The 23,824-nt window shown below is 55.0% G+C and overlaps 1 protein-coding gene across 5 annotated transcripts in view; it reads left to right on the top strand.

Annotated features, from left to right (window-relative positions):
• FARS2 (phenylalanyl-tRNA synthetase 2, mitochondrial) overlaps positions 1-22,135 on the top strand; it is a 295,539-nt gene extending 273,404 nt beyond the window's left edge. For 4 of the 5 annotated variants that reach the window (XM_061147689.1, XM_061147686.1, XM_061147687.1 and 1 more), the window contains one exon: positions 21,862-22,135. In XM_061147689.1, the coding sequence (XP_061003672.1) occupies positions 21,862-22,000 (139 nt within the window). In that variant the 3' untranslated portion in view covers positions 22,001-22,135. The remainder of the gene's footprint in view (positions 1-21,861) is intronic. The other variant, XR_009693658.1, reaches the window with a different exon arrangement.
• The last annotated feature ends 1,689 nt before the right edge of the window (positions 22,136-23,824 follow it).

Below are 23,824 nucleotides of genomic sequence, written 5' to 3'. Positions count from 1 at the left end.
GCACAAATCAAAAAACTAAACACCCAAGAATCCTAACTTCTGGCTCAACCACTTCCAGCTGCGTTTATCCTCTCAACAGGTATACAGAGTACTCACCTCATTGTACAGGTGAAGCCTTGAGGCTTGGACACCGCCCAGCGGCGTCCCCAGGGCCCCCACTCCCTCCCTCCCTTGCCCTTCGCCTCCCAGACAGCGGCCTTGAGGACTGACCTCTCTCTGGTCGCAGGGACCTCCGGGTCCCAGGTCCCCGGGATGTCTCCTCGGTGTCCGTTTCTACACTCAGCCTTGGTTGCCATCTTGTTCCTCTGAAGTTTCTGTGTCTGTGCGGCCTTGGGAAAGACAACCCCGCCTCCTCCAGGTCTAAGATGAAGGGGTCCATCAGAGTGAGCTTTCCCCCAGAGTGTACCTGGAACTCCAGGTCTGCCGGGCCCTGAATCTCCTCCTAGGATCTGTTACCAAGATGCTCACGGAGCGACTGGGCTCCTTTGCTGCGGACGCTGGTAGCAGAGCCGTTCACCCCCCGCAGTGTGGCCTTTCATCATCACCCGTCTCTGACTTTGTCCCTTCTTCCTGCATTGACGCCTCCCCAGATCTCTCATCCCTTTGATTCTAAACATAGCTTCTAATGAAGAACCAAGTCACTTATTCTAAGGGCCGAGTGGGGAAAAGAGATGACAGTTCTCAAAAACTATAGCAGATTGTTTTTTATTTAGTACATTTCACTTTTTCTCATTATATGCCTAACCATCTAAGCGTGAAGTTTAGTGAACTTTGCTGGTGGAAGCCTTTGGAAGCGTTGGTGTTTTTTTTTTTTTTGGTCGGTACAAAGTTTCCTCTTGGTTTTTGTCTGGCAGAATTTTCCTTCGGTTGTTTTGTTTGGTTTCTGGCCTTGTTCGTCTGGTTGAGTGCCTTTCCTTACCCTCCATAACCTTCACCACGTCCTCTTCCCTGCTTGCCTCTCACTTTTTAAGTGTCTGCAAAGAAGAGGTTGTGTTTGAGGGTACTGAAAGCCAGGAAAAGGGATCTTTGAATAGCATTGTAAACAGGTGGACGTCCTGTCCCATAAAGGTTTCTTGAAACAGAAGCATCACGGTCTGTGAAGGAGATGCGCAGAGAAGCTCGGGTCCTGTAGAAACATGGGTCCCAGAGCTACAGAGAGAAATCACGCTTGTGCCTGATGTCCCGGGAGGGGCCTGCAGGTGTGTGTGTGTCTGTGTGTGCTCAGGCTGCGGGTGTGTGTTAGACTACGGGGTGGGAACACGGTATGTGACTCGAGAGACGAGTAGCATCCTGAGTTTGCTGCCCTGCCAGCCGGGTCTGGTCGTCTGAGCTCTTCAGGCTCTCCCAGCTGTGATGCAGCCTCTTGAGAACCGAGGGCAGTTCCTCAGCGATCCGGCATCTTACTCAATAGCTGCTTGTGCACCCTTGAACCTCCCTGTCACTCATCTCTGAAGCTGTCTTGACGGGACCATCTGATTGGTGACGGTCACCCTGCAAACCGCTCTGCCACATAGGAAACCGTGGAGGCCTCCTTCTGTCCATCCCCACCCCAACGCCGAAGCCCCCAGCCACGGCCCCTGTGGGGGACGCTGACCGCAGGCCCGGGGGGCAGCAGATGGGCCCAAGCTCACGCATCGGCTTTCCTACGGTGGCTGAAAGGCCATGGCGCTGGTGTTGATTTACGGGGCCACTTGATCAATGCCCTGGTTCCTCTGTCTCTTCGCCACTGTACAAACAGCTTGAATATTAGAAGGTGAAAGCCATGCTCTCTAATGACCCCGTCAAAGTTTCATGGGAACATTTGATCAGTGACCAACCTTGCTCAGAACAAAACCGTGTTTCTGATGCCGTGGCCGAAAGCTCACCCCTGTTGTGCTGAGCTTGCTTCTGAGTTCCGGAGGCTGGGTCGGGATCATCGTTGGTAGATGCCACGGCCTGGAGGAGCTGGGAGAGGGGGTGAGCGGAGGCCGGGAAAGCAGCCACTGAAGTCGTGCTGAGCCTCAAGCCGGCTGTCTCCCTCTCCTTTGAGGAAGTGAAAAACCATGTGTTTATCAGGAAGCATTTAATAAATATCTGTCATGGAGGCCACTGCCAGCGATATTGGACTCCGCTCCTCGAGGGCTGATCCCGGCCAGGAACGTCCCGTGTACATGCGCGTCTCTCCTCGCCATCCTGCCACGCTTACGTCCGGGCCCTGAGCCCGGCTGGCCGCTCTCAGCTGCTGACGGCCGTTTCACCTCTTCCTTCTGACCAGTCAGCACCCGGCTCCGACAGCGACGTGGGCAGTGAGCCCCCTGGGGCCCGCGGCCCGCGGGGGAGGGTGGGAGGCAGCGGAAGGGACACTCCTGAGGGGCGGCCCGGACGATGCTTTCCTGGCCTGGGGACCGCAGTCTGGGGCTGAGGGAGGGCAGAGGAACCAGACCGGCGCTTCCCAGGACAGCCTGCCCCCGCGCCTGCTGTGAGCTCCGAGTCCCTTCGCCCCGGGGGTTGTGGTCCCCCCAGCCAGCCCCGTCCTGGAGGCTGGACGCGCGTGGCCCTGAGTCACCGTGCAGCAGTGCTCTGCGAGCCGCTCTTAGAGTCTCTGTCAGCAGGTGAGACACACAGGCTTTGGGGGCTTAAGTAGCTTCGCCAGGGCACGTGGCCACGAAGTGGCAGAACTCGGATGCACACCCAGCCCTGTCCGAGCCCTCAGCCTGCTCTCCTTCCCTGGGGTCCCCATCCGCCCCCACTCCCGACGGGCTTTCTGTCGGGAAGACGCTCCCTCCTCCAGGGGCGGGAGGAGCCTCTCCATTCCTGCGCTTTGCTCAGCGTGTGTGCCCAGTGACTCCCCCAGAGGCGGCCCCAGGAGCGCCAGGCAGGTGCTGTGATTTCCGCTCTCGGCGGGCAGCACAGGAAAACGCGTTACCTTTTTCTTGCTAAATGCAACCCACGTGCAGATAAGTGCAGACAACACAAAATAATGAATAATCATAAAGAAACCATCCCAGTTAAGATCTGTTTGGGTTTGGCCATTAAACATTGGTGGTGGTGATGGTGTTCATTCGTTAAGTCATGTCTGACTCTTAGCAACCCCATGGACTGCAGCGTGCCAGGCTCCTCTGTCCTTCACTCTCTCCCAGAGTGGGCCCAGGTTCATGTCCATTGTGTCGGTGATGCTATCCAACCATCTCATCCTCTGCCGCCCCCTTCTCCTTCTGCCTTCAAGCGGTGGTGACAGAGAACTGTCATGGTGGTATTGGTCATTCTCCCCAACCTAGTCACTCCGTTACCTTCATCTGCAGCGTCTGGCAGTCTTCAGGAAAAGCAGTGGTGTTTATGTCATGATCTGTAACGTTTATGCCACAATTAACACCCACAAATAGACCCACAAGATGGTATCCTTAGAACAGAGCCGTTAAAAAAATAATAAAACAAAGTTCTGAATCAAGACTACAGTGATGATGAAGTTATTATTAGCCCTGTTCTACTTTCTAGCTCATGTGATGCCAAATTCTTAGGCGAAAAAATGGCCTCCCCAACGATTTCCTGGAAATCCTAAGTTAGGAGTGGGTCCAGGGCTCTCGGGGCTGTGAGATGACTGCCCCCCACCCACAGCCTCGCCCCACACCCTTTTCCCTTCCATTGGGAAGGGACGAGACTTTCCTTTGAGAGCCAGACACGCTTACGTCTGCGGTAGGAGATCTTATGTAGACATGCTTCACTGTGTGTGCCTGTGGTTTAATGGTCTCTTTTACTTTTCAGCAGACATCCCGCCTAGATAAATACCAGTTTCTATTTGTGTATATCTCTTGTAATTGATTCTTTATTAGCTTTTCTCAAAGACAGTGGAATAAAAAGACCTGTTTGAAGAAAGCGCAGAATGTCCATTGCTGCCATAAGAGAAGAAATAAATCAAGGGGTCTTTTGTACCAAAGGGAGCCCTCTGTGACCCTGTGTGGTGGAGTCAGGGGGAACCCTGGGAGCCGCTCACCCTTGAAAGGAGCCCCGAAGCCTGTGATGTGGCCCAGGCTCCAGCTGGCCTGCCCTGCAATTAGGCGCGGATCCATCAGGCTGTGTGTCTCCGGTTCAGACTTTAACCCTTACTTAGTCTTCAGTTTAAAAAGACCAAAAAAAAAAAAAAAATGTATTTCAGCTCTGATGATTCCTTTCATTATTTTAATTACTAAGTAATCTGTAATATTTGCTATTTAAACTCCCACGCAGCCAGCGGGTGGTTGTCTGTTTCACTGCGGAGGGCAGCCCAGGGCCGAGCAGGCGTTCTTCTAGAAGTCAGGCCCACCCTTGCAAACAGACAATGGCACTGATGAGGGAACACACACACATGCATGGACACGCGTGCACGTGCATGCACACGTATGCACGCACGTGCACATGCTCAGTCGTCTTCCAGCAGTACCCAATTTCTGTGTTTGACCCCGCGGGTCCTTTACCTGCTGGCCATCCAGGCGCACTTGGTGCGGTTCCAGACGGTGGTTTTCTGGGTCCTGATTGTGAACTCCGGCCACTCAGAGCCCCCAGCCAAGGAGGGTGGGTGGCCCAGAGCTCTTAGTTTTTTCAAACCAAAGTTCTTTGCGGACAGCACCGACGCAAGCCCGGGTCTTTGGGGAAGTGGTCCAGCCTCGAGGCAGCAGCCTGACTTGGCTGGTGAGGCTGGGGCGTGGTCAGGAGGCTGCAAGCCTCCGTTCCGCTGCCCCCGCCCCCCAAGGGAGTCTGCTTTCTGCCATTCGGCAGGTGTCTGCTGAGCCGCTGCTATGGACCAAGCATCATACCAGTACCCGGGGCTCGGCAAGGAATCCTGCCTTCTGGGGGCATTGGGGGGTGGTGATACACAGACAAGTGATGGGTGTCACAACCCAGCAGCACAGGGATGCCAGGGAGAGCTTCTCAAGGAAGGAGCTTCCAAGCAGAAACCTGAGGAATGAGTAGGAATTTGTGAGTGCGGCACATAGAGGGAAGGTCCCCAGAGTTCAAAGGCAGGGGAACAGCCATTGCCATGCTGGGCTTAGCGTTAGTTGCGAGGAAGGATGGAAGAGAAAGGCAAGGACGCTGTGAGCGCTGGTGAAGCTGTGGGCTTGCCGATGGGTACCTGGAGTGGCTTGTTGGTGACATCCTCTTCCTGCCTGGAAGGAAGACAAGATCATTTAAGAGGTGACTGTTGCTAGCAATGGGCTTCCCAAGTGGTGCTAGAAGTAAAGAACCCACCTGCCAATGCAAGAGATGTTAAGAGATGGAGGTTCCATCCCTGGGTTGGGAAGATCCCCTGGAGGAGGGCCTGGCAATCCACCGCAGTGTTCTTGCCTGAAGAATCCCATGGACAGAGGAGCCTGGTGGTCTACAGGACATGGGGTTGCAAAGAGTCAGATATGACAGAGTACGTGTGCTCACACACACACACACACACACACACACACACACACACACACACACTCCTGTTTGGGAAGAGGTGGTTTCATGAAGGGTCAGACTCGCCTGATTCCTCCGCTCTGCTGTGCAGAGGTCCCGGGAGGGGCTGGGCTGCGGCTCACACGGAATACTTCTGCTTCTCCCCACCCTCCTCCTCCAAGAAGACATGGCAGCCAGCACATCAGGCTCCAGATCCGTGGTTTCTACCCTATCCCCATCGAAATCTCTGTGCACTAAAGCTAAGTCCCGGGGCGTATTTAATTAAAAGAAAAATGGCAAAATAAGGTTGTGATGGGTGATTTCTAATTGTGGCCTGTTAGATTTTAATTACTCCTCGTAAATTGTGAAAGCTCCTCCTAGGCGCCGCTCTGCAAACCCCGGTTCTTTTTCATCACGAAGGAGATGTTCTCAGCCGCTGACAGGCCGGGCCTCCTGTCTTCGTAGAGAGACTTGATCTCGCCCGACAGTGACTCAGCAACTTGCCGAATCCAATTAGCAGCTTTGCAGCTCCTTCCTCTGAGCGGCTGTAGTCAAGTCTGGCTGCAGACGCCTCCCCAGCCACATCACCCAGCCCAGGGTCTGCCCGCTTGTCACAAGCGATTACCGCGGCCAGAGTGCATGCACCGGTGCGGTAGGCTGGGGGTCCTGGTGGGTTAGAAGCCTGCTTCGCCCGGGGTCCCTGCTTTTCTCTGTCCCTCGCCAGCAATTGACATGGAATGCCCTGGGACACTCATGGTTAGAGCAGTCAGAGGTTCCGGGCAGGAACTGAGGCCCAGAGACAAGAAGGTGCTTGCTTGGGGTTACCTGGGTACTTAGGGAAGGGCTACACCTTGGGGACCCGGATCTCCTGGCACCCCCCACGGGCCCACACCTAGAGGTGCCCACCATGGTCCCTGTAGACTGTGCCCCAGGTGGCAGGGCAATGGTGGGGAGTCATACAGCCCCTCGGCCTCCCAGACCCTAAGCTCTCAGGGTCTCCGTGGTGAGAGCACCCGAAACCCCTTCTATCTTGCTCTGGGGACAGGAGGCTGGCCGGAGAGAAAGAGAGAGAGAAAATGCAGGTTTGAAAACGTTATGAATCGGCCACTCCCACAAACATTGGAAAAAGCAGGTGGCCAGAGGGGCTCTGCTTTGGGGGGGTGCCCTCTGTTGAGGGGTAAGACAGGGGCCCCCTCTGGCACTGTGCTCAGAGACCCAGGATTACACTGGTCCTCCGTCCCAGCTCAGAGCGCTGCCCGCATCTGTCCACGGATGCAAGATCCCTCTGTAGCTCTTCTGATGGACACTTGCCCATGTTTCGTGAGTTGCTATTTTTGTCGTTGGAACAGATCTGGGTCCACACCTGCAGGCTGAGTGCATGAGCATATTTTAGTGAACTGTGAAAAGATCGGCCACAGCAATCGGCCGCCCGTAACCTGGGCGCCGCCTCCCGTGTTAAGGTGCATGTGAATTTCATGGCTGAGTCCCGTCTGCTGAAAAGGGCGCCGCAGACCTGGCACTTCTCTCTGCTGTGTTTTGATTTTTCCTGTGCCCCGAGGTAACTGCAGAGAGTGGCTTTTAAAAAACAGAACCAACTGGGATATGTCTTCCAAGCAGAGCACAGTCACCACACTGCTTCAGAGAGAGACCCACCAGCCTCTTCCCTACAGTTTGGATACGAGTGGGTGGTCCAGACTGAACCCGCGCCCCGGAGGTGCTGACAGAGAGGCTGCTCAGATGTCGGCCGGTGGCGGGGGGCTCACAGCCCGGGGGGTCCTTACGGGCCAGGACAGTGTGAGGGTGAATGGACACGGCTGAGCGCCTGGCGCCCAGTACATCTCAGCTAGTATCAATGCCCTTGTTTGTTTTTTTTTCTTTTTAAGTAAATCGGGGGACACATAAATTTTTATTAACCTACATGTATGCCCTGCTCATTAAACAAATTAATTACCAAGGCTTATGATGCTAACACTAGCTATAGTAAATGCTATCTTTTATTGAGTATTCATTTTGTGCCAGGCATTACACTGTGATCTTATCTCATAAGTCTATTTGTGTTGGGTTCTCAGTCGCCCAGTTGTGTCCGACTCTGCGCCCCCGTGGACTGCAGCTCCCCAGGCTCCTCTGTCCATGGGGTTCTCCAGGCAGGAATACTGGAGTGGGTGGCCATTTCCTCCTCTACGGGGTCTTCCCAGCCCAGGGATGGAACCTGCGTCTCTGGCATCTCCTACACTGGCAGACACGTTTGGTTTTTTTTAAACCACTGAGACTCCTGGGAAGCCCATGTTCTATTAGCCCCACTTGGTGTTGAGCGCTGGGCTCAGAGAGAGTCAGGAAGTTGCCAGAATGAGAGCGGGTCTCTCAGTCCCCCTGCTGGCCTGACACCGCGTGTTTCACGAGTGGTAAGGTTCTGTGGGAAGCCCGGGGCTGAGGGTAACAACAAAACAGGAAGTCAGCTTTCCTGAGTTATTCACTCCAACTGAGGGCCTCTGGAACAGCATCCAAGACGGAGACCACCCCTGGGAAAGTGGGACCTCCGAGACCAGTCCCTGTAAGCAGTTCTGCTGGAGGGCGAACCTGGTTTTCACGTGTCTGTGATCTAAGCCATCCTATGATTGCTGCTGGCTTCTTACATCACTTCTTTTTTAGTTTGGTTTTCTTCATGAATGATACCATTCATAGGACCTTCCTTGCAGGTGTTGAGTGGTAAGCATTCTCATTTTGTCTCACTTTGAAAATGTTTTTATTTTGCCATTATTCCAGAATAACAGCTTAGCTGAGTGTAACTGTATAGGTCCACATTTTGTTGATATTTTTCCATCACCTCCTGACTTCTTTGGAGCCACTGAGAGGTCGCCCATGTCTTTAATTGTTCCTTTGTAAGTTTTCTACTTTTCCTCTCTAGTTGCTATGAAGGTCTTCTCTTGGTCTTAATTGTTCTGCAGTTGCATTACTGTGTGCTTAGGGCAGGCTTTTTTTTTTTTTTTTTTTAATCCTTTTCAGAACTTATTGTGCTTCCTGAGTCTGAGGACTTATTTCTGGAAATTCCCCAGCCATTGTCTTCTCAGATATTGCCTCTCCTTGTCCTCTGTTCTTCTTCTGGGACTCATAGTCATCTGATTTTTCTTCCATTCTCCAATATTTTCATCTCTGTACTTCCCTCCCTGTTGTGCTCCGCTTAGTCGCTCAGTTGTGTCCAACTCTTTGCGACCCCGTGCACTCCAGCCCACCAGGCTCCTGTGTCCATGGGACTGTCCAGGCAAGAATCCTGGAGTGGGTTGCCATTTCCTCCTCCAGGGGATCTTCCCAACCCAGGGATCGAACCCAGGTCTCCTGCATTGCAGGCAGATTCTTTACCGTCTGAGCCGCCAGGGAAGTCTCTGTACTTCCCTACGGCCTTCTAAACAGCTGCACACATCTGTCTTCCTGGTTTTTTAATTCTTCATTCAGTTGTATCTAGTCTATTGTTCAGCCCTTCCACTCATTTTAAAATTATAACTATACTTTTATTTCTATACATTTTCTGTTAACATGTTGGTCTTTTTCAAATCCGCTATTATTTATAATGTTCTTTCATATCTTGTATGTCTTTAAGTATTTTTACATGTTTAAACTAACTTTTAATCACTAGAAGCACTTTTTGAATTGTTCCTGTGTTCGAAATTCTCGGGATGCTGGTTCTTCTGTGGTTTTACCTGGTGACTGGCATGTTCTGGGCTGTCTCCCCACGCGCTCTGTGCTTCCTGGCTGAGATTATGTTCACTGTGGCCTTTCCTGAAGTGATCCCACGTGGCCACCACTTTCTCCAGGGCTGTTCTGCGTTGTCTTCTGCCAGTTAGTCGAGGGATCCCACGGTAGCATCGGTCCAGGGCCAGTTGTGTTCTGAAGTCTCAGCCTGAAGACCTGCAGCATTTGCTAGTCTAGTGTCATGTCAGGGACACAGCCCTTTAGAGTTCCAGCTTCGTGTGGGAATTTCAAGTCCAATTTCTTGCTTCATGTTGGGCCAAAGCCTCCATCTCCTGTTCTCAGGTAGACATTAAAGTCTGAACTCTAGTTTACAGTAGCTGATTCTGCTCCCTCCTCTTGGCAGCACAAGCTCTAGACAGATATTATTGCAGAGTTTTTGTTTTTTTTTTTTCTTTATTTCTTTTTTGTCCCTGGAGATTTCCTCTTGCTTTCATAATCTACTCAGCTATCAATGTTCTTAAGTGTTATTTGCAAATCTAGGAGTATGTTACAGTAGGATCTTTAGTTTATCATATTTCACCATCATTCCGGACTCTTCTTGGCTCAGTACTATCTCATTCTGAGCTAATTGTCATACATGGAAGAGATCGTGGAAGAGAAAGGGACAGACTTAACTCTCTGCTCACCTGTTCTAGCAAATCTGTCCAAACCCAACACTGCGCCCAGCTCAGCGCCCAGCACTCAGTCCTTTGCCCAGTAAGAGATGCAGCAGGAAGGAAGGGAGCCGGGAGGTGCTGGGCCACACAGTGCTTCCATCAAGGCGTGGCACTGTCAGATTGGACCTCAAGCCCACGATGGAGGTGTCTGGTTGACCCTTTGCCTTTGAAATTGACTCCTGGGCAGTCTTACTGAATCTCACCTAAGCATTTATAAGGAGCAGAATTCAGCTTAGAAAATGGAGTATGTTTCTCTCCTGTACCCCAGAAATGTAAGCTCAGTGTCTTCTTTTTCTTTTTTTTTGAAGTCAGAAAATATCAAGAAAAGAGCATGTGTTTTTTTTCCCCCTTGAGTTTGAAAATGGACAGCCACAACTCAGTTATATTTTGATATGTTTTATTGACTCTGACTTTTACTTTATTAGAACTTTCTTCCAAGTTGCTGACCATGCTCTGCTCACATGACTTCCATTTTTCCTAACTGAGGGACTAGTTAGGAGCAAGCAGCATTACTTTGGTTCTATTGAGAGCTGGAGAGGTCAATAGATTTATGTATGAAACGGAGACGGCCAGACCACCAAAAAACTGCTGCGCACTTGAGCGGACCCACCTCCATGGCCCCAGACAAAATTGCTTTTTCTTGGGAGTACATTTTAGAGCTATTCTCTGAAGTTTGATCAAGGGAATAGGCTTATGAAACCCACGACTGCCTTGATATAGCAATGTAGTTGAGACACTGGCCGCTAAGTCAGGCAGCAGGCTGGGACTAAAAGCATTGCTTTGGAGACAGCTGGAAACCCACTGCTGTTACCTGCTACCTGTGTGATCTGGGAAGACATTTGGAACCTCTCTGAGCTATAGTTTTCTCACCTGCAAAATAGGGGTGGGGGGGAAATCCCCATTATGATGGGACTGTGATGAGAATTAAAAGAGAGCTTGCAGCCAGGCATGCTAAGTCACCCAGAAATCGTAGTTACTGCTCACCGGAAGCTGCGTGTATGGAGCCCACCTCGGCTTTCCTCTGGGGTGGATTTCCTTCTCCAAACCCCCACCATCTCTTCTCCCCTCGGACAGTGAGGACCTGGGGACTGATCAGGCTTCTCCCACCATGACTGAGAGTTCTAAACCGGATTTACATCTTCATTCATTCAGCTCACCACCTGCGCACCTGTGTTCCATATTTTCCAGGTCTGACTTTGCCTTTATCAACCTTACGTTTTCCCTCATTCTGACTTTTTTTTTTTAATCCATATTTGCTATGCAGGGCAAAGGTAGAATGAAATATTCAAGGGCCTAGCACTTTATGCTTAATAGACTCTTCTTCCCTTTAAAGTGTTTTTCTTTCTTCTTTTGCTCTTTCTTTCTTCATGCTTCCTACGCTTTCTCCGCTGTATGATATTTACTAACAAATCAGTTCTTTCCTTCTTGTGATAAAGTCCTAGTCATGTTTCAGAAGGCATCCTGTAATTCATCTGTTAGTGGGATATGCCTTTTGAAAAGCAGCCAGTGATGACTGCAGTGGACGTCAACAGCCCGGCAGAGTGCGTCTGGGAGGAAAGATGAGCCGAGTTTAATGCAGGGGAAGGGAGTGGGATTCCAGCTCGGCCCCCACCCACTCGTGCGGTCTCTGCAGGCCTGGCCCTGCTCTGCAAGCAGAGGCGGCAGTGTCCACCTCTCTGGACTGCCCCGTGGTCACAGCCAGTGATGTGTGGGCGTGAGGTTCTAGAAGCTGCGTAGCTTTATAATTGCCAACTTTCTTTATCACTGCTCCTGTTACTATTGCAGAGTGCCTTCAGTTTTTTAAAAGGTATGTGATGCCAAGGCCCAGAGCTTTCGTCAGCCTTGTCAATATTTGGAATTTAAAATTTGTTTCCATATCTAAGTCATACAAGCTTCTAGGACAAGTTTGTGTCAATGTGTTTCCTGCCATCAGCTTCTCAGGGGAGTAGACATCTGGGGTGGTCATTTCGAGTGCCCAATGGAATACACACCACGTGGTAGGTGTTCATTTCATTTGTTGAATGAATAAGAGAGTGAATGAATGGCACGGAGAGACAGACAAATGTCTAACGTCCCAGGCAGAGGTGTTAAACATTACAGGCACTTCCCCCAAGGCCCTTTGTCACTCTGACCACCACTGGTCCTGGGGTCCCCACCAAGACCATCAGACTGCTTTGCTGCTGATGGTGAGCTGAGGGGTCAGCAGGGCTGCCGTTGGGGAGGAGGACTGGGGTGAATGCAGGACCAGCAAGGAGAGCCAGGGAGCCCTGGCCAGCTCACCGTGGGGCAAGGTCCCGCTCAGCCTGTGCTGTGGGTTCCTGGGTGGGCTGCCCCGGAAGTGATCATCACATGGGTCTGCAGCGAGCACTCCTCCCTGGACCACAAAGTCTCCACGGTCCCTGATGCTGGATCCCATCACTCCTCCCTGGACCTCAAAGCTTCCACCGTCGCTGATGCTGGATCCCGTGATCCCATGAAGCATGCTGCCTGGATGATGAGTGTTTAATCAGCTCTCCCTGCCATATTCCAGCCTAGAGTCTATGTCCAGAGGAAGCCTGTCCTCCCAGCTGAGGCCGATTTGATCGCTCTCGCCCTCAACCTCTCACTGTTTGTCAAGGGATGTGCGACTATTAGACCCAGAGGGTCTCTTCTCAAAAGCATTTGCAAAATAACCGTAAATCATGGACACATGTATAAATTTCTCTTTACTAACGTGTGCTTCCTTTGTAATTAACTAGTCACCGAGTCTTTTAATGTAATTGGCCCATTTCCTCTAGGACCCATTAAAGAAATGAAAGCTGTGGGACGTGCACACTCGCGGGGAGCTCCACCACACACTCCTTGGTTGGGTGGCTCTTAATTCAGACGGGTGACATGGTTTTTATATAGTGTTAAACCTCTGGAACCTTCCATTGTTGAGGGCTGTAAAAGCTAGTTTAACAACCTCTAGATGCAGTGAAACTGCCAGGAGCAGGGGCCCACCCACCTTTCACGGGCTTCCTTAGGCATCCAATCCTGAACTCTGGTTTCAGTTGACTGCTGAATACTTTCAGTTGAGGCTTCTTTGTTGTTGTTTTGTTGCCAAGTCGTGTGTGACTCTTTGCGACCCCATGGACTGTAGTCTGCCAGGCTTCTCTGTCCTTGGGATTCTCCAGGCAAGAATACCAGAGTGGGTTGCCATTTCCTTCTCTAGAAGATCTTCCCAACCCAGGGATCGAACCCACGTCTCCTGCATTGCAGGCAAATTCTTTTCCACCTGAGCCACTAGGGAAGCCCCAAGGCCTCTTAGCCAGAGTTTTAACACCATCTCCCCGCAGATCAGGCAGCCTCTGGACGGCTCCTCGTGGGGCCCCTTACACCTGGAGCATATACTCAGCGTCCTTTGTTGAAACAAAAGAGGAGACATAATGAACACCCCCACCAGTAACACGCGTGTCGTTCAGCACCTAGAACAGTGTCCTCGCCCTTCACCTGCCAAATGCTGCTCATGGTTAAGATCTACGTGTGAGTTCATCTCCCCGCCCGTCTTTTCTCACCCCGAAGTCACCTACAGCCTATGTCATGCATCTAACACTCAGCGCTAACAGTCTTGTCCTGGGGGTGACCACGCCGTGCACTCACGTCTCAGCCCCCACACAGGTGGTAACCTAGCCTCATCCTCGTCTGTCTTGTCTTGGGGGGCTTCTTCCCCTCACCTGCCGCTGCGTCATGCACAGAACGACCGCTGCATGAGTGTTTATGTATTGATGGAGCAGCGCTATTCTCATTCTGTGTCTCCTGCAGTTTCTGCCCCAACGCAGAATACATCATTGTAGGTCAACTGACTTTGAGTTGAAAATGTAGCATGTCACCTACCAAAAATCTTGTGTTTTGTGGCCCGACTCATCCGGTGGGGTGCCGGCTCGTTCGGGAAGCCACCATGTTCCAGCCTGGAGTTAAAGTTAGCTGTGTTGACTTGGGCTGGGCAGACGCAGCCGGGGAGGAAAAGAAAACCTCTTCCAGATTTTCCCCACAAAGGAGGAACACGGGGCTTTGGAAATCTGTGCCACATGAGACGTTACTTCAAGTTTGTTAGAAATGTAGGAGGATGGCTTGGAAGACAATGGAAATGTCACAAAGAATTTTTCAAATATGGAAAGCCCTATGATAGCACGGTGTGCTTCGAAACCACTCGTGTGAAAGGCCGGGCAGCCTGGTTGCTAAGTTAGTGACGCCAAGAAGCTGAGCCGTCTGGGCAGGTGGAAGCCAAGCACACCGTTCTCCTAGGACGGTCCTGCCCCTGCTGAGCAGGGGCCTGGTGGGGTTTTTCATCCTTGTTTTCGATTTGTCTGTTTTTAGTGTAAATTTGAGTTCCTGATTTCCATTTCTGGCAATAGTCAACGAGGTGGTTTGGGCCAGTGCTCCTCCAAAAGGAAATGTTTATGGTGCTGAAATCCACAGAACATGAAATTTATCCCCATCACCGTTCTTCAGCGTGAGCTTCAGTGGCATTGATACTGCCACACTACTGTGCGGCTTTCATCACCGTCCACCTCCCGAACGTCCTCACCTTCCCCCATCACCACCGTCCACCTCCTGAACGTCCTCGTCTTCCCCCATCACCACCGTCCACCTCCTGAACGTCCTCGTCTTCTCCCATCACCACCGTCCACCTCCTGAATGTCCTCACCTTCACCCATCACCACCGTGCACCTCCTTCGCTCAGCGGAGCCCTGCCCGCCGTGAGTGCTGCCTCTCTGTCCCCTCCCTCCGGCCCTGCGACCGTGACTCTCTCCTCCCTCTCTGTGACTCTGGCTGCTCTCGGGACCTCTTGGGGCCGGAGCTGTGTAACCTCTGACCTGTGTCTGCCCCATCTCACTGACCAGAACGCCTCCCAGCTCCCCCCAGGTTGCAGCATGTATCTTCTTAGGATCCGTTTGTACAGGTGAGGGGGCTGACGCTCGGGTGACTCGTCTGAGGTCTTTGCAGCCTTTCTCTGTGGCCCCAACTGAGGCTGCCGAATCTTTGGGCACACGAGTAATAAGACCAGTTGTTAGCCGTAGCCCAAACTGTGCGGAACACGTAACATGTATTATCGTCATTCGGTCCTTCGAAAACCCCATGAGCCCGTGATCTGCATCTTAGAGTGAGAGCCTGGGTCAGCGACGAGGAACTGGCCTGAGATCTGAGACTGGGAGAGTGGTAGGACTGGGCCGAGCTGCCCCCGTCTGTCTCCCCATGAGAGAGGCTTTTAGGAAATTTCCCCAGAGCAGTTGTTTTCATCAGAACATGCAGTGGAGACCGAGAACTCCGGCCCCCGCCCAGAAGGCCAGGGCAGAGTCTGCTCCTCCCGGCCTAGTGGCGTGAGACAGCCCCCCCAAAGATGCAGGGAAGTTTCCAGGATCCATGAGAATAAAGTGGGCGGGGAGCGGGGGGGGCTGATGCCTCCCTGAGGACTTGACAAGTATCTGATGTGAAGCATCTACCTTGCCGGCAAAGCCTGCGTCTCCCAGGACCTCTTCAGCTGCCGGCGTGAGGGGAGCCAGGGAACCGGGGGTGCTGGGGCCCAGGGTGGGGACAGCTCTGGAAGCGAGCCTCTCTCCCAGCTCCCCCCCAACCTCCGTCAGAGCCTGGAGTGGAGTTTCGCTCCCCAGGCGGTGGCTGTCAGAAGAACCATCTGGCTGGTTTCTGGTGAATGACTCCAAGGAACAGAAATCCCTGTGGGAGGATATTGCTGCTGCAGAGGCCGCGAGAGGCAGTGGTGTCCACATGCGAACATGGAGGTGCGCTCAGAGTGGCCCCCGGGAGCGGCAGGCCAGGCCGTCTGAGCCTGAGACGTGAGCGACACGCAGAGTGTGTGATGCAGGGAGGGGTGGCAGACAGCTGTGGACGGGGGCCCAGGACAGCCCGGGGGGTCTGCTCCAACCCAAGGCCCACCTCCTGCAGGACGTCTCCCTTGGCCGGCCTGCCCGGCTCTCACCCGCCCCCACAGTGCCAGCCGCTGCCCCTGGCTTCCACCACCAGTGCCCCCAGGGTGGCTGCACCCCAGCTCTGCCCTTCCCTGAAGCCCCTCAAGTGGGCACCCCCTTCCCCTTCATCCACGCGGGCTCAGCAGAGGCTTGGCCTGGCCAGCTCGTTCCCCCTGGGACTTCCACTGTTGCCCACACTGTCACCTAGGATGCGGAGCGGGGGGAGCTGGCCATTGCTCAGTACAGCCTGCCCCCGGGAAGTCACACGGCCGGGGCTGGGGCCCGGGCTCTTTCTCGCATTAAACCTGCAAAAGCTCTGTCCTCGGAAAGCCCAGAGCAGTTCATTAAGAGCCAGGCACACAGCCCCTGGACCCAAGGTCTTGTGACCGGGATTTCATTTCTCCTCTCCCCTTTGGCTTTTTTAATATAGCGAAGGTCGGGGAGGGGGAGGGCGTCGTGGGTTGCTTCATGTGCAGAGCACTTGTTTAAATCGTGTCCAGTTTTGAGCAGTAATTCTTGTCTCTCCCTGACTCCCAGCCCACGCCTCTCCAGCTTTCCCAGCTGGGCCCCTGGGGCGTTCATGCCCCATCCCCTCCCCATAAGCCCTTCTCTCCCCATCAGTAGCATGAGTTGGGGGTGGGGCAGACTGCCTGGGGCCATCGGGGTCTCATCCACGTTTGTGGGTCCCACAGTATCAGCACCAGCCCAGGGGGCACATGTCACTATCACTCCGCAGACTGGGAGCCGCGTCACATGGACCGCAGGGGGCAGGGGAGGGAGTGGAGGCAGGGCTCCAGCTGCAGGTCCAGCTTCTTCTCTCCGCCTCAGGCCCCGTCCCCTCCCTGATCCTCTTCCCATCACACTGTTCCCTCTCCTGAGCCTCCCAGTGGGGCGAGGGGTCTGCGGTGTGGCCGTCAGGCTGGGCTTTGGCGTCACTCAAGCCAGGAGTGAGTCTGGGGTCACACTGCCTCTTACTCCGAGTACCGCACCTGCCCCGGGCCAGCTCATCACCTCTGGGAGCAGCCCTGCAGGGGGAGGTGACCATGCGCCCTATGTATGCACTGACCCATTCTGGGCGGCATCCAGAGAACTGAAGGAGCTGCCCTCCTCACTGACGGACAAGCAGACATTTCATCTGTCATCTGCATCCCAGGACAGAATTGACCTCGAGTCTGGAGCCTGTGTGGGCGGCTGGGTCACCCCCGTGGTGGGTGGTGGAAGTGGTCTGCCCCACCGTCCCTCCCATCCAGGGAAGCCTGGTGACCCAGTTCCTCAGAGTCCGCCTCCAGCACAGTCACCTGGAGAGCAGCCGTGAGCTTCACGGTACCTTCTCTCCACTGACGTATAGTTGATTTACAACATGACACTAGTTTCGGGTGTACATCACAGCAATTCAGTGTTTCTTGTAGATCATACTCCATACAAAGTGATTATAAAATATTGGCTGTATTTCCTGTACTGTATGTTCCAGCCTCACCACTTATTTATTTTATGTCCATCAGTCTGCTCCTTTTCATCCCCAGTCCCTGTTTTGCCCTCCCCCACCTCCTCCCCTCTGGTAGTGACTAGTTTGCTCTCTGAGAGCCTCTGTTCTCTGGGGTGCACACCCAGGAGTGTGTACACAGGGTAGCTTTGTGTACCCGGCTCACAGGGTAGATCTGTGTACCCGGCTCACAAGGTAGATCCATGTACCTGGCTCACAAGGTGGTCTGGGTACCCAGGTCACATGGCAGCTCTGTGTACCCGGGTCACGTGGCAGCTCCGTGTACCCGGGTCACGTGGTAGATCCGTGTACCTGGGTCACATGGCAGCTCTGTGTACCCGGGTCACAGGGTAGCTCCGTGTACCCAGCTCACATGGTAGATCTGTGTACTTGGCTCACAAGGTAGTCTGTGTACCTGGCCCACATGGTAGCTCTGTGTACCCGGGTCACGTGGCAGCTCTGTGTACCCAGGTCACGTGGTAGCTCTGTGTACCTGGGTCACGTGGTAGATCTGTGTACACAGCTCACGTGGTAGCTCTGTGTACCTGGGTCACATGGTAGATCCATGTACCCAGCTCACATGGTAGCTCTGTGTACCCGGGTCACATGGCAGCTCTGTGTACCCAGCTCACATGGTAGATCTGTGTACCTGGCTTACAAGGTAGTCTGTGTACCCGGCCCACATGGTAGCTCTGTGTACCCGGGTCACGTGGCAGCTCTGTGTACCCAGGTCACGTGGTAGCTCTGTGTACCCGGGTCACAGGGTAGCTCTGTGTACCCGGGTCACGTGGCAGCTCTGTGTAACCGGATCACGTCGTAGCTCTGGGTACCCGGCCCATGTGGTAGCTCTGTGTACCCGGGTCACATGGCAGCTCTGGGTACCCGGGTCACGTGGCCGCTCTGGGTACCCGGCCCATGTGGTAGCTCTGTGTACCCGGGTCACGTGGCAGCTCTGTGTATCCGGGTCACGTGGCAGCTCTGTGTACCCGGCCCACGTGGTCGCTCTGTGTACCTGGCCCACGTGGTCGCTCTGGGTACCCGGCCCACGTGGTCGCTCTGTACCCGGCCCACATGGTCGCTCTGTGTACCCGGCCCACGTGGTTGCTCTGTACCCGGCCCACGTGGTAGCTCTGGGTACCCGGCCCACAGGGTAGCTTTGTTTAACTTGCTGAGGAGACACTGCCCTGATGCACATCCTTGCCTGGCCTCGCATCCCACTCCTGACTCGCTGTGCGTATGTGGCCCCTACTTGTGCCCTCTCTGCCTCCTGGGCTGTGTGTCGGGACAGTGGTGCAGTCTCCTGGGCGGGGCTGTGGGGGCCGTGATGCTGACGTGGGTGTAACGGGCTGAGAGCAGCGCCTGGTGCGTGAGAGGCGCTGCATCTGTGTCTGCTGCTTGTCTCTGTGATGGGGGAGCCATGGCGGATGAAAGACTGGGGAGCTTTCGAGCTAAAAGAGGCCACAGTAAGAGGATGTAGAAGAATCAGAGAGGCCCGCTCCAGACCTTTGGGGCTGGCCCTTCCAGGCGTCCCTCCCGTCTGGGGACTCCATCATCTCACCAGCTCCACACTGAGCCGTGCAGACCCTTCAGCTCCGTGGTCTTCATGGCTGGACCACTCCTCAGGGGTGGGAGATTCGGTCCTGCACTCAGACCAGGGCCCAGGTTTCCCAGCTAGTAAAAGGAGGACCAGGTATGTCCACCGTCTGAAAGCTCCAAATACAAGTTTCTAGGAAACAGTGTCTCACCAGTGACGCTAGGAAAAGGCAAACCTGGTTGCTTTTCAGTTGAATCGACTGAATTATCGCCAACTATTCTGCCAAATACTGTTTCTCTCAATTTTTAAAATTAATCCATATGTTCATGATTCATTACACCCAGCTCATCACAGTGTTTTACAAAAGCTATTTGAATCCCAAGATTCTTTATAGGGGTCTTCTCAGAAGCACTCAGGAGCAAGGAGATAAAACTTTTCCCACTTATCTTTGGTTGGAAATCTCAGCCTGGCGAGTCTACGTTCCAGCTCTTCAGCTGAAAGACAGAGACCTGCCTGAACCCTGGGAAAAATGTAATAACAGTGTCCTGAGGACACTTCCATCTCGCGCTCATGAATCTTGAGAGTTTCCGGGCCCCGGCGCCTTCTGCCTGCATCTCCTGGTGGTTGGGAAAGGTCGTTGGAGTTTGCACTGTTCCTCCTTCGATGGAGGAGACGCTGGGAGTCAGGACTTGTGTCCTAGCCTGGAATCTAGGTGCCAGCTCAAGGCCTCAAGGCTTGCGGGGCCTGTGTGATCGGGGAGGGAGGGGCATCCACCTCCCTGCAGGAGACTGTTCTCCAACCACGCCGGGGCCCTGTCTGCTAACAGCCTGGGCCCAGGTCCCATCGCCATGCCTATTCTAGTAAACGTTTGCAGCCCACAGTTCCTCTGCCCTTTTTCTCCTCCTTAACTAACCAACCCTCCCCTAGTCCCCTCCGTGTCTCAGAATCCTGGGCCCGGCATCACCCCTGCCTGCTGAGGTCAGGATAGGGGAAGAGCACCCTTCTTCTCTGGGGGCAGGGGGGCAGGTCTCCCAGTGGCCATGGGGGGCTGTCCAGCGGGGCCCAGCTGGGCTCTGCCTCTGCAGGGACATGGCTGCTCGGAGACCCAGGCAGGTCAGGCCTTGCCCCTTCAGCCTCACCATGAGGCCACTGCGAGGGAACCTCCTGCAGCCGGCACACAGCCTCTGCATCAGGTGCCGTGGCCTGGGGTCCCCCGAGGGCTCCACAGAGGCTTTGCTTCCGGGAACCAGGAAGCACAAGGGAGACAAGGCTCCTGCGGGCCGAGAGCTTGGGGCGCCCTGGTGTTGACCCTCCGTCCCCCTGCCGTCCCCTCGGGATGCTGGCAGCATCGCCTCCATCACCATTAGAGGCAGGGGTGGGAGGAGGGAGGAGAAGAACTAGGGCAGGGAGACCCAGCAGGCAGGGCGAGGCTGGCCTGCCCCCACAAGGCCTGAATGCAGACGGCCGCCCCAGGGTCTGGTGATTGTACAGGCGTTTATTCAGCAGCTTTTATGCAGCGCCTGCTGTATGCCAGACACTGCTCTGGGCGCCAGAAGAGCAGAGTGTGCAGCCCGCCAGGAGCGCACGGCATCGGCACAGGCCTGCCTGCGACCCGCAGGCCGAGTCTCTCCTTCTGGTAGGACGGCTTTAGTGAGACGTGATTCAGACATCATACACCCATTTAAAGTGTTCAGCTTAGCGGTTTTTATAATACTCACCACCATCTCACTCCAGACATTCCATTGCCCTCAACAGATACCCGGACCCCCTTAGCAGGCAGTCCATTGCCCAGCTGCACCCCCCAGCCCGGGGCTGTCAGGAATCTGCTTTCTGTCTGTGTGGACCTGCCTGTTCTGGACATTTCATTAGCTGGAATCATATAAGGTGTGACTTTCCGTGCCTGGCATCTCTCACGAAAGCCTGGTGTGTTCAGGGTTCGTCTGGCTCATAGCGCTAGAACGCCCTTTCTCTTCATGGCTGCGTAATACTCCACACAGAGGTAGAGTGCTTATCCACCCACCAGGTGAAGGACACTTGGGTCGCTTCCAGTTTTTGGCTGGCTGTGAACACTCACATGCAGGTTCGTGTGTGGACGCGCGCTTTCGTTTTTCTTGAGCGTATACCCAGGGAGGAATCACTGGGCTGTAGGGTGGGAATCACTGGGCTGTAGGGTGACGGTGCATTTCAGCGATTGAAGAACCGTCGATGTGTGACCCTCAGGTTCCTCCAGCTCTTTGCCCAGCGAGCGCACGACTTGATGTCCCCACCAGCTGGAGGGTGTGGCGTGGTCACACCACCAGAGGCCCTTGGCTCAAGGGTCTGGGCCAAGGGCACGTGGCACGTGGTACGTGGTGTCAGGCTGACGTCCCCGGGCCCTGCCCAGGACCACTCGTCACTCCAGCTTCGTCACCTGCGGCAGGGGCGGGAGGGCTGGCTCGGCCGGGGCTGGAGAGGAGGGGTTTGGTGGCTTAGCTTCAGGAAAGAGACGGAGGTACCCGGGGAGTGGGGAGGCCCAGGCCTGCCAGCTGGTGCCCAGGCCTCCGTGCTGAGGTGTTAGGGTCAGACCAGAGGAGGAGTCAGACCAGGGGACCCGGCGGTCGGGGTTCCTGGCACCAGCACCTGCCCTGGAGTCTGTTAAGGGAAGGCCGGCTCTCGCGGGGGCCGCGGGCTCTGTGTCACCTGTCGGCAGTCCAGTGTCATCCTCGGCGCTCACTGCTGCTCCCTCAGGTGACACACCTGCCCACACTCACACACCTGCCCACACTCACGCCTGCCTGCACTCACACACCTGCCCACACTCACACACCTGCCCGTACTAACACCTGCCCACACACATACACCTGCCTGTACTCACACACCTGCCCGCACTCACATACCTGCCCGCGTCTACCACACCTGCCCACACTCACGCCTGCCTGCACTCACACACACACACACACACACACCTGCCCACACTCACACACACATACCTGCCCACACTCACACACCTGCCCACACTCACACACCTGCCCGTACTAACACCTGCCCACACACATACACCTGCCTGTACTCACACACCTGTCCGCACTCACACCTGCCCGCACTCACCTGCCTTTCTCTCCCGCCCCCCAGGACACACAGGACCAGCCACTGCTACCGCATCACCTACCGCCACATGGAGCGCACGCTGTCGCAGAGAGAGGTTGGGGGCATCCACCAGGCCGTGCAGGAGGCGGCCGTGCGGCAGCTGGGCGTCGAGGGCAGGTTTTGAGGCCCCGCTTCCCGGGGCTCCAGGGTTGCTGAGTGAAGGAGAGAAGGATCCTGTCTGTGGACTGAGGCATCTGTCATCCTGCGATAAACCGGTCGGTTCCAGGACTCTCAGAAAATAAAGGATTGCTTTCAAGAACCTGTGGACAGGATGTTTGTCTTTTATTTGGGAGAAACGGGGGAGGCACAGTAATGGGAGAAAGACCTTCCACTCCTTTTAGAAACGTTTTGCCCATGGACGCTTGGGGCGCTTAATCGGTCCCTGGATTCCACTGAAGTGTAAACACCAGACATGATTTCTTGCCCGACAGGCTCTTCCCGCCCTGGAATGAGTGAAGCCACACCGAGGGATGGACTGCAGACCCCGGAAGCTTTCCTGCATCGGCTCCCAGCCCATCTCCCTCCTTCTGTTCCTCAAAGGGCAGGAGCGCGGGGTGTGGAGAAGATGCCAGACTAGCATCCCCAGCAGACAGGATTGTCTTTCCTTTTCACGGGCAGGGTTTGGAGCCCAGCCTCTGGCCCCAGGGCCTGGGTGGAGTTGCCTCCTGTCCCCTGGGGGGCGACGGAGCCTTGGCCGCAGTGCTGGGAGGCCCGTGACCTGGTGGGACCCATCCTGGAAGCCCGGGAGCTTTTGTTTCCTGACCGGTGGCCTCTGCTTCCGAGACGACCATTATGGGGGACTGTGGGGCTTTGACGTCTCCCCGTTTCCATGCCCGGCGCTTCTGTAGTCTGCCTGCCCCACTCCTGACCAGTTTTCTAATCAGATTCCCTCCCCAGCGTGATGCTGAAGGCTGATGGAGGGCCGCACACGCCGGGATAAATATCTGATGAGCGCGCCCGTTAGCAGCTGGCGGCGGGGCAGGCAGGCGCTCCAGCAGGAGGCATGGTCCCCGTGTCATTTTGCCCTGTTATCCGGGGGGCGCCTCCCGTGGACTTCGAAGGGGATCCAGTGCAGGCTGCACCCCAGCCCGGCCGAGCCGCGGCCAGGGCCCAGGAGTGGACGCGGGCAGTGCCCCGCGGGACTGGTGACCTTTCCTCCGGGGGCCTTTGCTTGCAGACATTCCTGACCTGACCTGGGATCCCTGTGAGCCCCCAAACCAGTTAGGCGTTCATGGAAATGCTCCCTGTGAATCAGCTGAGGGGTAACGCTCAGAAAACATGGCGCTGCTCATTGGTCAACCGCCCGAGCTCAGAGATGTCCGGGGCCAGGCACTGCACAGGGGCAGGGAGGGCTGACTTTCGGGGCGGCGGTGGGGCGGTCTTACAGAGGGCTTTCCTGAACGTTCTTCTCAACACTCGATGAGATGTAGGAAGCCCTCTCGTGAGGGGCCTTAACCAGGACCATGCCAGGCAGGGGGAGGCCTCACCCGAGCCTTCTGCCCCCAGATTCAGAACCTGCGGCTAAATGCGGTGCCAGGCCCCGTCTGCCCCCAGGCCTGTGTTCTGCTTCCGTGAGGCCTCAGCCCCAGGAGCTTGTGTGACCCCCTCACTCTGCTCTGGGTATCGGCGCTCCTGCCAAAGGTGGGCCCGCCGACCAGGGGCACCTGGGGACACCCAGCTCCTGACTTCTTCATGGGAGTAAGAAAGAATAGTGAGGAAGGAAAAAAGAACAAAGAAAATGTAATCCCTGAGATGATCGGCGCTCTGCAACTTGGGGACAGACGACGCGCTTCGTGCAATGTGGTGACCAGCACCAGTGCTGTTGCCGCACCCGCCGGGGGGCCCGCCCCGCCTTCACGGAGCAGGGACCGTGGTGCGTCCCCCTGGGAGCTGAGACCACGAGGCCAAGGACAGGCCCAGGGTCCTCCGGGCGGCGGGGAGCAGAGCG

This window comes from Dama dama, chromosome 7 (genome assembly GCF_033118175.1).
Source record: "Dama dama isolate Ldn47 chromosome 7, ASM3311817v1, whole genome shotgun sequence".
NCBI classification, from domain to species: domain Eukaryota; kingdom Metazoa; phylum Chordata; class Mammalia; order Artiodactyla; family Cervidae; genus Dama; species Dama dama.
The sequence above is the reverse complement of the archived record's forward strand: the minus strand, read 5'-3'. Positions and strand labels throughout refer to the sequence as shown.